The 16,098-nt window shown below is 29.8% G+C and overlaps 2 protein-coding genes across 2 annotated transcripts in view; both read right to left on the bottom strand.

The window, feature by feature from the left end:
• Window positions 1-14,949, bottom strand: part of LOC146137782 (cadherin-23-like) — a 72,159-nt gene extending 57,210 nt beyond the window's left edge. The window contains 4 exon segments of the mRNA XM_083394442.1: window positions 13,817-13,941; window positions 14,043-14,246; window positions 14,486-14,510; window positions 14,915-14,949. Coding sequence (XP_083250568.1) covers window positions 13,817-13,941; window positions 14,043-14,246; window positions 14,486-14,510; window positions 14,915-14,949 — 389 coding nt within the window.
• LOC146137783 (protocadherin-11 X-linked-like) lies at window positions 1,480-11,675 on the bottom strand. The gene is made up of 25 exons (XM_083393708.1): window positions 11,601-11,675; window positions 11,314-11,474; window positions 11,098-11,187; window positions 10,815-10,946; window positions 10,461-10,659; window positions 10,226-10,374; window positions 10,039-10,156; window positions 9,784-9,890; window positions 9,517-9,613; window positions 9,238-9,398; window positions 9,137-9,166; window positions 8,027-8,203; window positions 7,835-7,939; window positions 6,988-7,111; window positions 6,786-6,892; window positions 6,457-6,604; window positions 6,217-6,362; window positions 6,036-6,145; window positions 5,803-5,925; window positions 4,106-4,177; window positions 3,967-4,035; window positions 3,383-3,568; window positions 2,226-2,336; window positions 1,811-1,877; window positions 1,480-1,608 (listed from the first exon to the last, which is right to left on the bottom strand). Exons 2-25 carry the CDS (start codon window positions 11,374-11,376, stop codon window positions 1,480-1,482), a joined length of 2,820 nt encoding a protein of 939 aa, XP_083249834.1. The 5' UTR covers window positions 11,377-11,474; window positions 11,601-11,675.
• Window positions 14,950-16,098: the final 1,149 nt, after the last annotated feature.

Genomic DNA, 16,098 nt, shown 5'->3' with positions numbered 1-16,098 from the left:
TTATTTACCAGCAAAAGTGGTCTATATTTTTTGGAATATTACAAATTGACTTGTTTTGATCATGACAAGTTTCTAGCAGAGTTTTGGTAAAAGGTGTCAAGGCTACTATAACTTCATAAAAATGTATATAGTACATATAATGAAGGACAGACTAATCAATCTACTGTTTAGCCTAATTAGTTAAAATAATTTTATATCTGGTCAAATTTTTTGTTGTCAATATTTACCTTTAATATTTCACCACACATTAACCTAAAAGCAAAACAATTTTAAACATAAAATAAAGTAGAACAAAAAACAATTTAATAATCAAAGGATACAATATTTTTTTAATATTAAAGAAGTGCAGTAGTAATACACTTGCTATGAAAGGGTAAACAACACAATCCAAACAAGCAAAACTTGCTATTGATATTTTATTACTCCAAATATTTACATAAAAAAAACATGTTACTAATTAAAACATACACATATTGCTGTCTGTCCTTACATCTTTTCCACAGTCTTACCTTTGTAAGTCTGTCATTGTATGATATAATAATAGTTTTAGCATGTGCAGTGGTATATTCAAACAAAATAAAACACATGCTACCAAACATTACAAAATGAAACATTTCATATTTTCCCATAAATATTAATATAATTATCCAATTACACAATAATTATCAATTTAAATCACTATCACATTTATATCATATAAAACTACTATTTATTGCTTTCCCAATTTTTTTTATTATAGATAAAAAGCATCACTCTAAAATCCATAAGTCTATTTTTTGTAATTAACTGTTTATTGCAAAATCATAATTTGTATTTGGACATAATATACTTTGGAGGTTCCGGAAAATAAACAAACAATTTCACACAACTAACAATTGTGATTCAATATCTATTTGTTTTTATAACATTAATGAATAAAATTCATCATTAAATTAACTAAATCAATAATATTAATCCTTAATAAAACATAAAGTAAAAAAATACAATTATTCAGAATTTTTTATTATTGCCAATTGCGATCTTAAATTATTTTATGTAAAAAATGATGTAAAAATATTATATGTATATAAATATGTCGTCCTAGGGGTACATCCTATAGTATGAGTTTAAGCTATGAAATAAAAAGTTGGGGGAATTATTTTGATAATGAATAGTCAATATTTCAGGACTAATATATTTCAGTAATTTGCCCCAAATAATCTAGCTTATCATAAAATTAATGATTCAACACATTTTAGATGTATAATTCGCATTTAAATTTATTCCTTATATCGTCAGTTTTCCTTATAATTGACAAACAACAGTTTCACAAGAAATGTTTTGGGTCATTATAAAATACTATAAAGATGTTTAACTTTAATTATTGTGCTACCAGTAGTATATATCTACCAACGAATCTTAAGACTAGGTTTTTAAACAAATAAAATGAAATTAAAGTGAGAAGTACAGATATTATTAGGCTTCAGGAATTAAAGCGGTTTATTCAAACAAAGAAGTAAATTTTTGAGTGCTGTATCTTCTTGCAGCATTATTTAGGGCAGCAGCAAGGTCATTGCTGTTCTGTCCATCACCAAAATCAATTTCTCCAAAATCAGATGTTTGCCCAACCTAATTTGAATATAGGGACTCAAGTAGGATTTGAATATAGGGACTCAAGTAAGCATTTAGTTCAATAGAAAAACTACAAGATTGTTATTTCTATGAATGATTTCACAGTATTACAATAATTAACCACTTGGTATATTTTGTGTTTAGTTTAAAAAAGGTAATATTCAGATAAAAAAGGAAAATAATCATAAACGCTGTGTACCTCAAACATATCTTGACTGTCATTATCATCACTTGTTTCATTATCGTTTCTTGAAAGGGGATTGAACCTATTCCATACAATGTGTATTTAGTTAATAGTATTGATTTACTATGCCTGAAATTGTAACCCAAACTAAATAATAGTCATTGGTGTAATAAACGATGGCAAGGTTAACCCGGATTTTTTTCGGGACTAAAACTTTGGTTCAAATTATTTAACTTATTCATAAATATGTTTCCTTAATAAAACATCTTTAATGATCGGCTTGTATCCAAATAAAAGTAAGTTATAAACTAGAAAATACGGCTATAATCACCTAAATAGCCCTGATAAAAATAAACTTAAGTTAAATGATTAGGATTAAAGCTCATAACTTCTTATGTTAAAAGTTATAAATTCACTTCTTAATTCTCACTTGTCTTCAAAATTATTTGTATTGGGGACAACAACCAAGTTTTTTTCATCAGTCAAAATTTCAAGATGTCCTGATTCTTTTTGCTTGGTCTCCTGAAGCCTTTTGTTTGTTCTAGAAAATCAACATTATAGCTTAACAAATCACCTACAAAACAATATTACATGGGATAGACTAACCAAAACCATTTGTTCTGAATCTTAAGACAGTGGTTCTCAAACTTTTTTTAAAAAATTGGGCAACAGTCCCCTAGCAAATTTTTAAGTTGCCCACAGTCCCCTTAAAAAATATACACAAAATAACACGTTGTTTATAATGGTATCAAATTGGATGGGTGCACTTGTAGGGATGGGTGCACGTAATTCTCATTAGCACAAAGCAATACTATGGTGTCACAATGCACAACTCAACTCAAAGCATGCAATCACCTAAATGAACAAGTAATCAATGAATCATAGATTGTGATGACGTGCACAAACACGTTGGAATTAATACTACTCACGTTGGAATTTTTCATCACGTTGGAATTAAGTTAGCGTAAAGTCACTTTAAGGGTAGTTTGAGTCTGAGTTTGGCTTTCTTTTTTCCCACGATTAGGTCTATGTACAAGATATAGTTATTATTATTATGTTTGTTAAGCTTGGTTTGAAAAAGTAAGTTGCCTAAAAATTTTATTGCACTAAAAAGTTATTCAGGAGGGTCGCATTGAGATTTTTTTTAGTTTTAAAATTGTCTCGGACCCCAAAAGAACCACGTACCCCAGTTTGAGAACCACTGATCTGAGAGAATTACTAGTGTTGCTTAGCATATGGGCAATGTATATTCTTAACTTTACAAAGATAAACGTTTTAAAAGTAATTCAATTGTAGTACTGTATGTATTAAAATATAATTAAAACAACAATAGGCACTTGTCTCATGACCGCCTTTCATATGAAATTAAACTTTCTGACAATATTATGAACAAAGGCAATATTTTTTAGCACACAAGCATTTCTGGCATAATAACCCAAAAAACAAAATTTTTGCACGTTTTTAATTTTGCTTCCTGATGAGTCACTTGAGATTATATTAATATCTGAGTAAGATAATGAAGTATCTGACATCCCTAAAACCCGTATATGTATTTCAATAAACTTCAACCAAACAAAGGAAGCAAACCTTTTAAGATAACAACACAAAATGATTGTGTAAAGGAGGAAAACAATAATAAATAGAGCAATTGTGGAAATAAGTGCAATCCTCCAGTTTGTGGTGGCATTATTTATTGCAATTGATTCCTCATCACCGCTACTTGTAATTCCATATTTATTTAATAGAGATATGCTGCTAGGTTGATTAAGTGTACTATAAAAAAATTTAGCACTGTGGTTAAAATGTTGCATAAATAAAAAATCAACTAGATAGATTTGACAAGCAAGACTTTGAAACTATTGGCTATGGCCATAGCAACTTTTATTATGACTTAATTATAATATACAAAATAATTAAACATGCATACAATATAAATTTATCCTTGTAAGAATAAAACGAGGCCACATGCCTTTATAGTGTTGCCCAGTTAAATAAGGAGTTTATCATTTTTCATTGCTTTGATAGTATAGAGTATAGACATATACATATGTATTGGTTTATTGTCGAGAATTGTTCAATATTATTTTATTAAAGGATTTCACATTTTACTCGCACAGTCATTAATTTTTAGGTGTTTTGAGGGACTGAAACAGTTCCTCGAAAGTACTTACTATATAACATTTTGCCTCGGAATTATCTCGTTGCTTGCTTCATTTATTGCATAAAAATAAATAATTGACCTGAAACAAAAATACCAACAAATTTATGCAAAATAAACTTGACTTAAACTATGAATGACATTTAACTTACGTGTTTAGGGATTCTGTATCAGGAATAACTTTGGTAATGATAACTGTAGCATTCAACAGTGCAGAAAAGTCGCTAAAAATTATATTAATGTGTTTATTTAAATTCAATTAAACTTTGAATAGTGATTATAAGGAAGGGCCATAAGGCCAAATCCCACATAATGTTTTACTAAATAAAATTCAACTAACGTATTTTTTTGCATGTTGTTCCAATTTATTATATTTTTATAACTATGACCTTCATCATTTACCATAATCCCAACTAAGCAATCTTGAAATGGAAAAAGAGTGTTTTTCATAAAGTAACCACGATATTCGTAGAGTTTTGTGAAATTTCAATTAAACATGCAGAAAATTGCTCAGCTCTAGATGGTTAAATAAATTATATTAAACCAAGCATAAGCAATATCTAATCTATTTTTATGATGCCATACATTTTTTTATTTCTTTCATTTCTGATTCATTTAAACTTATTTAATCATGTGGTTACAATAATATGTATCACAGTGCTGTTAGGTTGGTATTTTGAAACTTTTTGTATTATCCCAGCAAACAAATCCATTATGTAACTGGTACAATCAAAACTCCTACTTAAATTTTTAGCATGAATTTTAGCATAATTTTACCACAGCTATCATCCTATTCTGGACTTTAAGCCAATGCTGCAGATTAATTTAACATAAAAAGAATGTACTTTTGCATGGGTTTACTGCAGGGCTGCGGAGTCAGAGTCGGGACTCGAGTAAGACCAGGTACTACCCGAGTCCCGAGTCCGACACGCTATGGCCGCCAACTGGAAATTGAAGGGTGAAATAGCATATCGTGGAATATTTTTAACCATGTATTGTAAGTGAATGAATTATAGGACACCCCTATAAGTGGATTGCTCAATATCCACATTATTTTAGGTACGTAATTGGCGAAATACAGGCTGTAGAGTCATAGCTGGACTCGGGACTCGGGAGTCGGACTTGGGTTTATATTTTTAGCGGGAGTCGGACTCGGGTTATTTTTAACCGACCCCACAGCCCTGGTTTACTGTGCTTTCTGTTATCATGGAACATTTATTAAAAACAAACATTTTAATTTGGGTTAGTAGCATATTGATATTTAATAAAATATAAATTTTGACTCTATTTTCAAGTCAAAACATACAAAATGTTACCTACTTCTATATGGGCTTAAAAATTCTTACTACTTCCTTTTAAAGCTCTAGCTATTCTACTTAAAATAAATAAAGATAAAACTTAAATGCAGGTGAAACTAAGGTTCCTAAACATCAAACATAACAGCTGTTTTTAATCAATTGTCATATGGTTTGAATAACTACATGGTCTTATTAATATTTGTACATATTTGCTTGTTCCAACTAATAAAAGAGTAATTTTGAAAAACTCAAGTATGATAATTTTGATTAATTTTTTGTGAATTCAATATTAGTTTTGTTCATAACTTATCAAATATGTGACATTATGTATTTAATAAATCAATAAATTTAATATGCTTAATTTTAGGTTTTTCAAATAGTAAGTTATAATAAACCCACTGGTTGACCACTGGAAATACAGTTAAGTATTTTTTAAATTTTCTTTAAAATGTTTTAATACTTTATTACAAAAAAATAAAAACAACATTTTATTAAGTGAAAAGACAATGGTCCTTAGTAGGAGTAATCTAGTAAACAAATATCTGTCTTACCTGACAAACTCCGATTGCATACTTGCAAAAGCTGTTGGACTGAATCGTGAATACAAAACTACTGTTTCTGTTGTCTGAACTATATTGATGAATACATTGGAATAGTCAACATGACTTTCATTTCTATAATTAATAAAATAAATAATGATATCTAAGCTTAACATTTAATAATTAATATTGCAACAACGAACTTCAGTCTTAAACAGTCATTAAAACATGAATGTTTTACCAACCTATCATTGACCTTTAGATAAATGTCATAGTAACCATCAGTGTTTTCAATAATTGGAGCCACCAAGTATATGTCACCTTTTTTGTCAGATTGCAAAATAGTAAATGTGCCCTTAAAATAACAACTTACACTTACTTAAAAAATCTGGAAGAACATTCGCGACAAAAAATTAATTTACTTACTGGAGTTTCAGTGACTTTGCCATCAATAACAAATGAAATTTGTAGTATGCTAAATGTCAACTGTGAATTCACACCAACATCATTATCACTTGCCATTACTTGGAACAACACAGCATTGGGGTTTGGCTCGGCATCAAATGGTATCGCTTCAATTAACCAATGACAGAAAATTACAAATGTATTTATAAACAGGTTTTTGATATTGTTATGGTTTTCTGTTAAATGTTTTCTGAATTTCACCTGTTTTATATAATTCTTTCGAGAAAACAGGTGAGTGGTCGTTTTCATCCAACACTTGAATAATTGCATGAAACATGGTTTTGTCATATTTTACATCTTCCCAAACTTTGTTTGGAGTTTCATTCTCAATATTAGGAACGGCAGAAACCTACATGACAAGAACAAGTTAAAAAACATTAAAGGTACAGAAACACATAATTTACAGCTATCTGTCAAGAGTAAACTGGAAAGAAAAAAAATTTCTAAGCTAGTGATCTAAACATTGTCCAGCAGTAATTAAGATTATATGTCAATTGTTAAGAAAATAAATTCAAACAAAAATTTGTTACCTGTACAACCAAGTCATACAAATCTTGAGTTTCCCGGTCCAAAGTTTTAGTTGTGAACATTTCACCAGTTGTAGAATTAATTGAAAAAGCTTGAGATCCATTGCCACCTACAAGCATAATCAGAGTTTAACTTGTCCAGAATATCAATAAAAGGACATAAAAAGGTTTGGTGAAACTTTCAATTAAAATCCAATTTTCTTACCCACAACAAAGTAAAAGTTGTGTTGGTTTTCAGGAAGTTTGTCATTATCCAATGCAGGGGGCACACTGTCAAAAATGTACCCAACTTGTTCTTCGATAACATGAGCATTCATTTCATTATTACTCTGTTATAACAATATAATATTTTATTAAGGGCAATATAAAATACCTTTCAAAATGCTGAACACAAAGGATCAAAAACTTTTCAGTCTTTCATCCCTTGGAATTTGTTAAACTTTGGGAAACCCACCAGGTTAGCACATAAGTTGTACATATCCTGTTGTCTGCTTTAAAATGCATTTGTTGAACTGATGTGAAAAAAAAGTTGGGTATTGCATTTTATTTTACACAATTAATTTGTAAATACATTAAATAAAGTACATCACGGTGTGAAAGTGTATCTGCTAAATATCTATAGAATGGTTATTAAAGCCAAAAGGGTCAAGTAAATTTTGATAAAGCTGTTTCAATACTTTCTTGTATTATCATCAGTTAATGTGACTATAATCTATCCCAACCTCACTCAGAAAATCACCATGGGAATCCGATTCTTATCGTTTTGAATTTCTCACTTTTCATAGCCTTAATTAGCAATTTCAGGTGTTGAACAGGTAGAGCGATGTTGATGCCGTGTCAACGTTTTTTTTTAATTTTTAAATTGCTGCAATGCTTGCAGTAATTAAACGTTGCTTTAGTTACAAACATTTTTTTATTTATTTCCAGTTAATGCAGCCCTATTGTAGAGCAATACCACAACATATAACTGTCATCTTTCTAATACACAATCTTGATTAAATTATTCTCATAAACATATTGACTATAATATTGATTAAATCATTTCTACTTACTGATGTATAATATGGTCCTTCATCATTGATATCCAGAATTTCAACATTTAGGTTAATTTCACTTGAACGTGGAGAGGCACCTCCATCAATAACCACAACTTGTAGCTACAAATAACAATGTCCAACTCATATTGGGGTTTACTTCGTTAACTTCATATAATTATGACAAAAACTAAAAAATGGCAATCCAACCTGGTAGTTATCCTTTTTCTCCCTGTCAAAAACCACTTTGGTTTTTATTGAACCATCAACATGGTTTATTTCAAAATTGTTGTAACCTTCTGTTAATTGAAACTGAAGCTTTGCATTATCCCCAGTATCATTATCATGAGCTTGCACTTGATAAACAAAGGTGCCAGCAGATTCATTCTAAAAAAATTAAATGCATTTTTGTATTGCATATTATATTTGTTGTAGTTAATATCCAAATAGTGATAGCAACAAAAAAAAATAATTAGTCGGAAAACAAATTCTTTAGTCTGGTGGGCATGCCAATTTAAAATGAAAAGATTTTCTAAATTAAACTATACATAATAGATTTCAGTTCTAAAACAGTAGTATTTAGAATTGGTAGAAGCAAATCATCTAGTACAGGGGTGTCCAACTCAAACATGCCAGCGTGCCAATTTTTTTCTTGTAACTTCTTCCCGTGCCATAGTTTTGTAGCCAAACCAATTTTTTTTTAATCATAAAAACGCTTTTTTACCAAAATCAAAAACGTTTATTTAAACTTGAAACACTGTGTAGTACAAATGCGCATTACTGCATCTAAGTGTCCGTCGGTGAGCTAACTATTGTAACTTCACACCAAGCTATGTTAATGCTAGCCTCCACCCTTCAAAACAATATAATGTTATATTATCAGATGTAATTGGTAGATGTCGTAATTGCCGTGATTGATTTATATTGTAAACAAACAATGGAAATTGGCTGTATAACAAATTGAGCTTTTTTGGCAATTGGCTAAATAACGATTTTAGTGTTTTTGGGGGGCTTGTGTGCCATTTTTTATTAGGTCGCGTGCCACATTTGGCACACGTGCCGCTTGTTGGACACCCCTGATCTAGTACATTAGGCTTTTGTGCCAAATTAACGCAAGACAGAAATTTTTTGTGCATGAAAACCTGCAAAGGTTTTTATGGTATTATTGATTTATATGCCTTTTTTTAAATAGATTCACAAACCAACAGTTGTACGTTATATGGGTGTTTATCAAAAGAATATATTTGAAGTAAAATATAATATTTACTTGATACATCTTTTTAAAAATATATATAAAATAAACTATTTTGTGTTTCTTACCTCCATAGTTTTTAAAGCTGTAGAAATGTTCTAGAAACAAAAAAAAAATGTTAACAATTGAATAGTGGCTCAGTGATTTTATCAACTAAAAAGAAGTCTACCGCAAAAAACTGAGGGTTGTTATCATTGGTGTCTAATATTCCAACTGTAAAAACATGACTGCTGTTTAATGGTGGTTCTCCTCTGTCCTTTGCAATGAGTGTGATATTAATGAAATCTCCATTTTGTTCTCTATCAAAAGCCTTTTTAGTGTAGATTTGACCTAAAATTGTAGTAATGTAAGTGTAAAGAATGGTTTCTTGCAAACTACTAGAAATAAAGTATTATTAACATTTTTACATAGGCCTATATTTAGTTTAATAACGTAAAATTTTGTTTACCTGTGCCAGAATCAATTCTTATCCATTCTTCAAATTCTTCTGCCACTGTATACACTATTTCTGCATTCTTGTCCATATCTTCATCGAATGCAGTTACCTTAGAAAGCAATTTTATTCCTACATAACTATTTTTCAAAATAACGCTGTTTTACATAATTTTATGAAAATATAATGTGAAGGTCACTTTATTGTTAAAAATAGTGCTTTAAGTTTTTAAATTCAAATTACACAGAAATAGTGTAACTGTAATGTCAACTGTTAAGCTACCTGACCAACAAAAGCATTAACTTCTTCTTCATTTACTTGCAGTTTTACTTCCGAATAAAAGTATGGATGATTGTCATTGATATCTGTTACTGAGATTATTAATTCAGCTGAAAAATAATTGATCAAATATATTTTATTGTTAAAATAAATTGCCTGCCCCCCAAAAATTAAAGTGCTACTACTCTATTTTTATTAAATTCTTATATATCTACAAGCAGGCATACCAAACCCAACTATAAGTTATAAAATTCAAACCTTCAATTAAAGGGTGGGGATGATCTTCAGATTGATTAACATCTTCAACCTTTACCTTGACATGATATATTGCAACTTCTTCTCTGTCTAGTGTGGATTTAACCTTTAACTGGCCAAGCTATTCAGATAACAAAACAGCAATTACTTATAACATAACTTTTTCCAGTAGGCTGTGTTTATTTCATACTTGTAAATCATTGTTTGTTTCTATGACAAATGCCCCTGAACAATCCTTCTCCACAACCATCCCCGACTGATGTTTACAAGTAATATCAGTAATGTGATATAAAAGATTTGAATCTTCATCTTGGTCTGTTGCCAATATTTCTCGAATGACTAAAATAATAAATCACTTAGACTTGCATATAAAATATACAAAACGAAGAAGTGTATTTATGAAACAAATTAAATAAATGCCTTACTTGAGTCAACACTTTCATTTTCAGCAACTTCCAAAGGTTCAAGAGTAGTTAGATTAAATACCGGTGGTTTATTGTTGATATCAGTTAACATTACATGAATCATTGCACTTCCTCTTAAACTATTTGGTGCCCTGTCCACAGCTATTACTTCAACCCAAAAGCTTGGTGTATCATCCCGATCTAGTTGAGAATTTCGTACCTATCAATAAAAATGGTTCCTTTAATAAAATATGTTTCACTATATCATTTTAAACTTATTACTTAAGGATTACGAGGCAAGTTTGAGATTTTTCTAGAAAAATACAGAGAATCTGAACATAAGACCCTTTCAATAAAGTATTTTGCTGCAAAAACCTTCAAAGTGGCTTGTTGATCAGACGTTGCTTCAATATAGAAAGAACTTGATGATGATGCATTTCCATTGTTTCCAATCAGATAATCAATCAGGTTGTTTGGTTCACATGCATCAAAATCAGAAGCAAATATCTATTTAAATGTTCAACCAATGTGTTTATGATGACAGGAATTTCAATTAAGAAAAAATCACAGCATGACTTCAAATTCATGGTAAATCAATAGAAAAAAACAAATACATAAAATTAAAATGTTATTAGGTAATATTTAACTTATATGCAACCTTTGTCACGTTGGTATCCACTGGGGAATGTTCTGGAACTGTTGTATTATACGTCATTTCTGAAAACTCTGGTGCATGATCGTTGATGTCCTAAATAACAAAACAATTGTATTGTGACATTTTGTTAGTGTCAATGCTTTGCATAAAATCCTCAAAAAAATTAAAAATTATGAGGTAAAGCGTCACAAACATTGAGAAGTAAGTATGGAATCTTACTTCAATTGAAACTTCAACAGGTACAGTTGAGTTTAATGAAGGAAGGCCTTTGTCTTCAACCATAATTGTTAGAAATATAGATCCGCTACCTCTACCACTACATTCAATACTAGTAGATGGTAATTTTTCCAAATCAGGTGCAACAGAAACAAGCAGTTTTGCTGCATACATATATAGTAATTTATGAGTTGTTTAGCTAAACAACAAAACGTCAAAAAGTAAAATACAATTTGAATAAAAATAAATACATTACGAGATGTAAAGCTTTATTTATTAAGCTAGCTTACCCTCTGTTTGATTGATAGAAGGTTGCTGTATTTTAAAGTTTCCAAAAGTGTCACCACTGATGATACTGTACACAAATTTGCTGTTCACAGTGTTTTCTTCGTCCATGTCATGTGCCTGTTAAAATCTATACTTTTCAAATATATGAATAGAAACATATACTATTTGACAAAAATGCATTAGCTTACATTAAATACAACCTCATAATTGAAGTCAGAAGCATTTTCTTTAATTATGGCATAATATGATTCACGTTGAAACCTATAAAAGCAAACACCTAATAATAACTGCATACTTTATAAACTTCAAATATGATCATACTTTGGGGCATTGTCATTAAAGTCGGTAACAATGATTTCAAGTGGCGTAGTCGTGAAACGACCCCCTCCATCTGATGCCGTTATAGTCAGAAAATGTTGCTTTTTTATTTCTCTGTCCAACTCTTTGGCTATAGATATAACCCCAGTAGTTTGGTTGATTTTAAACCTTAAATAATAAAATGATTTTTTTAAAGTATTATTTAAACTGCTTTTTTTTTAATTCTAGTTTTTGTAAAAAATAATTATTGATGTGTTTAGGCAGTATTGATAATGTGCAAATCAATCCTCAAAATCAGAGTCGTTAAATAGATTTTAACTGTTATTAAATATAACTTAATAAATTCATAAATTCATAAAAACCTTCTTTTAAAGGAGTATATATCACTTACTTAAGTGATTACTCTCAATCATTTCAATTTTACTATAAAAAATGACAAAGGCATAATTAAAAACCTATATGCAAAACCTACTTGTCACTGTTATCAAGTTTATATGTAATTTGGGCATTTTCCCCAGCATCTTCATCAGAGGCCTTTAAGGTAACAGAAATAACAAAATTATTGTGTTGCTAACCTAGTTTCTTTGGTGAAAAATAACAAATACATAGAACTTATTATTTAAAAGCATGCTTTCTTATTTTGGTATTTAATTCAGTTGTATGCCATGAAAAACAGTTTAAGCTGAAAATGTTTTAATTTAAAATATTTTTGTCAGCCTAAAAAAATGGTCAAGGTACGTGCTTGACACTACGGTTATGGATGACATACAATTTTTTTAAATCATTTAAAATAGTATGTTTACAAAATTTACACTGCTAAGTAAAAGTTGTGCAGCTTCCATTGGCGGCCTAAAATACTTAAAAGATCTGTTGTTAAGGTTGAATAACTTTTCATCTATAAACTATGAGTCTCAAGAAGCAAACTGTACCTTCATCATTGTAATTTCTGTTTGTATGGGTGTGTTTTCACTAATATTTATAAAGTTTATATTTTCTTCAAATACAGGAGAATGATTATTAACATCATTTATAGTTATATTAACAACAGCGTTTGATATTGTAGTCACACCATCTCTTATTTCTTCAGCTGCTATCTATAAAAAATAGAATAGAAATTATACTGACTTCTAAAATTAGTGTCCATTTATTAACTGTTCTACAAAGTAATGCATAAACAACACACAATTTTACATCGATCCAAAGGTTTTTAAATTGTTCATTGCAAAGACCTCTCGCTTTATTTACATTTTCTAAGGGTGCTGTAATGTAATACCATTAAATATCTACACTTTTTTATAGTTATTATATGCTTGCAGATCTTATTATCTTATTATTTCTATTCAATGCTAATGAGTCAGACCTCAGTTTTTCTTATATGTAACTTTAAAAAAAGATAAACATCAAGTTACTCACATTTACTATAATATATTGATTTATCTTGCAATCCAACAATGTTGAGTCTTTTACAGTAAGACTAATTAGAGCTTCACCGGTGATTGAAGCAGGTTGGATGTTAAATACATCAAAACCACTTTCAAGGAACACTGCAAACTGTGCATTTGGTGTCTAAAATATATATAATGTTACTGTCTGCTCTTTCAGATGTATAAATTTTGGATTTTGTCTGTTATTTAAATATGTTTTGTCTAAATATTTAATAGTTGTTATTTAAGTAAGGAAATATTGAATGCATAAAAATTATACAGTCACACATTTACATCATCAATGTCTTGTACAAAAATGTTCAAGTTGGGTACTGCAATTGATTTTGAAGAAAATTCATCTATTTCTGCAGTAAAATGCGATTTTGGTTGTTTTTGACTGGAGTCGGTTCCATTTAACCTATGTTTAAAATAAAAAAATTAATTGAAAGAACCACCAATAGTCAGTAAAATTTTACCAGTAAAACTCGGGTTTGTTGTCATTTTCATCCAAAACCTCAATTGTTACTTGTGCTGTTGTATTAAAAGGAAAATCCAATAAAGAATTGTTAAACAGGGAGTCATTAGGCACAACCTCTTTTGCCTTAAAAATAATAATATTTAAAATTTAAACTTTAATTAGCATATAACTCAAAATAATCAACAAATTCTATAAGTTTGAATACACATTCAATTTGTACGTACCATGACCAGGAACTTATAAACCCCACCATTTTTTAGACTTGCTTCCAATTCACGATCCACATCACCAATTATTGTTATCTCTCCAGTTAATTTGTCAATAGCAAATATATTATGGATGACTGGATCAGACACAATAAAGTATTCTATTTTCCAGTTCAAACCTCTATCGCCATCTTGGGCATCTACTTTAAGAACAAGGTCGCCCTAAAATTTAATTCACCACATAAAGTTTAGGTAAAAAATATTGAAAAAGGGTGCATTAGTAAATGAAATAAACTATTCAGGTTATTGAAGAAATGCCACATAACACAAAAATACTTTATTATTTGTTTCTTTTATTTTTTTGGTGTATGGTGCTGTTATAAAGAAGGGTGGTTGATCAGGACCATCATCCAATTTGATTAAAACAGTTGCTTCACTTGACAATTCAATTTTATTCCCACACTCATCTCCTTCATTTCCTCTATCCTATTGAAAAAATAGTTGAACTGTAGTGAAAATATGAAAGAAACAATTAAACTAATAAGGTTTTGTCAAATTTAATATTATTTTAAATTGTTTTTTAATTTAATACCTATATTACTATAAGATTTGGGTTTTGAAGAAAAAGGTTTCTATTGTTTTGTTATTTTTCACTGTGACTTCATTCACAGCTATGACGTAATACAAAAGCACAAAAAATTGTTACCCACATAAGCAGTGATCGTTTTAGATATTGAACGAATTTGCTCATAGTTGAGTTGTTCTGTACTTTGAGCTTGCAACAAGAATACATTTGCCCTCCCTGTGTCCTCCACGCTCAAAACAGAATCATTCTAGGGTGTTTTAAATATAAACAGTACACAGATTCATACACAAAATTGATAATATACCTGTGTGGAAACTGAAGCAAGCCCAGCATACCCATTATCGGGATCAAATACAACAACTTCCCCTAAGTTTCTTGGAGCCCATGGGTGCTAGGAACAGAAGTAACTTTATTTATACTATTTATTAAATACTAATGATATACTATTAAACTTATCTATACCAAAATTAGAAAAACAAAACTAAACAAGTTGCATTTTAAAGTATTTTATTATATTTTGGGGCTTGCATGTGTGTAGACTAACAACAAAAATATTTTTTTGACTTACCTCAAAAACATTTATAACATACGTTGATAAGCTAAATGTAGGAATGTGGTCATTGCTGTCCAAAATGGTGACAGTGGATTCTTGCTGGTAAGATTAGTACTTTAATTCAAAACACAAATTTAATCAGTTTCAAGTGTACTTACAAACACATAAGCTGTTGAATCTGATGCCTCAATAAAAACTTGAAATGTGCTTTTTGCCTGAAAGATTTATAAGTTAACAATTTTTTAATACATATTTATAAAAGTATAATACCTCCCGATCAAATGGTTCTTTCAACAATAAGTATGCTTCTCCATGGCTTGCACTAATAACTTCTACATGCTGATTAAATTCAGGAGTAAGTATTGCAAAACTGACCGGTGGGTTAAACGCTTCAACTTTTAATGTATAAATTTGCGTATTTGGAACTTTATTTTCACAAAACTTGGCTTCTTTAAGATTTCCCACCGATGTGGCTGGGTCATGTTCTACAAACTTTAAACCTGTAAAAACAACTGTTTAATAAAAGTCTATACAACACACATAATTACAACTTACCATGGATTTTAGTGACACATAAAGCTATGGTTGCCAGTATAAATTTGGAAATTTTCATGGTTTTCACTCAGCACAAAAACAATATGAACATTACTGTTGATACATCAATGAGTTTTATGCTGCACAATGAACTTGCCACTTTGTGTTGATGAAGGTCAATATTATACACCAAATGTTTGGAAAATAATTAACTTACTGCATTAAGGGTATGATGAAATGTTTGAAAAGCACTTGAATGCAATCATAAAGCAAATGTTTGAAAGTTTACCCTTGGGTATGATAACATTGATCAAACGATATTAATCACTAATTAAGCTGGTGTGGCCATTCTTGCTTTACAAAAGAATGTCGTACTTAATTTGAGATGCCATATAAAAATC

This window comes from Ascidiella aspersa, chromosome 7 (assembly GCF_963924565.1).
Source record: "Ascidiella aspersa chromosome 7, kaAscAspe10.2, whole genome shotgun sequence".
NCBI lineage: Eukaryota > Metazoa > Chordata > Ascidiacea > Phlebobranchia > Ascidiidae > Ascidiella > Ascidiella aspersa.
The sequence above is the reverse complement of the archived record's forward strand: the minus strand, read 5'-3'. Positions and strand labels throughout refer to the sequence as shown.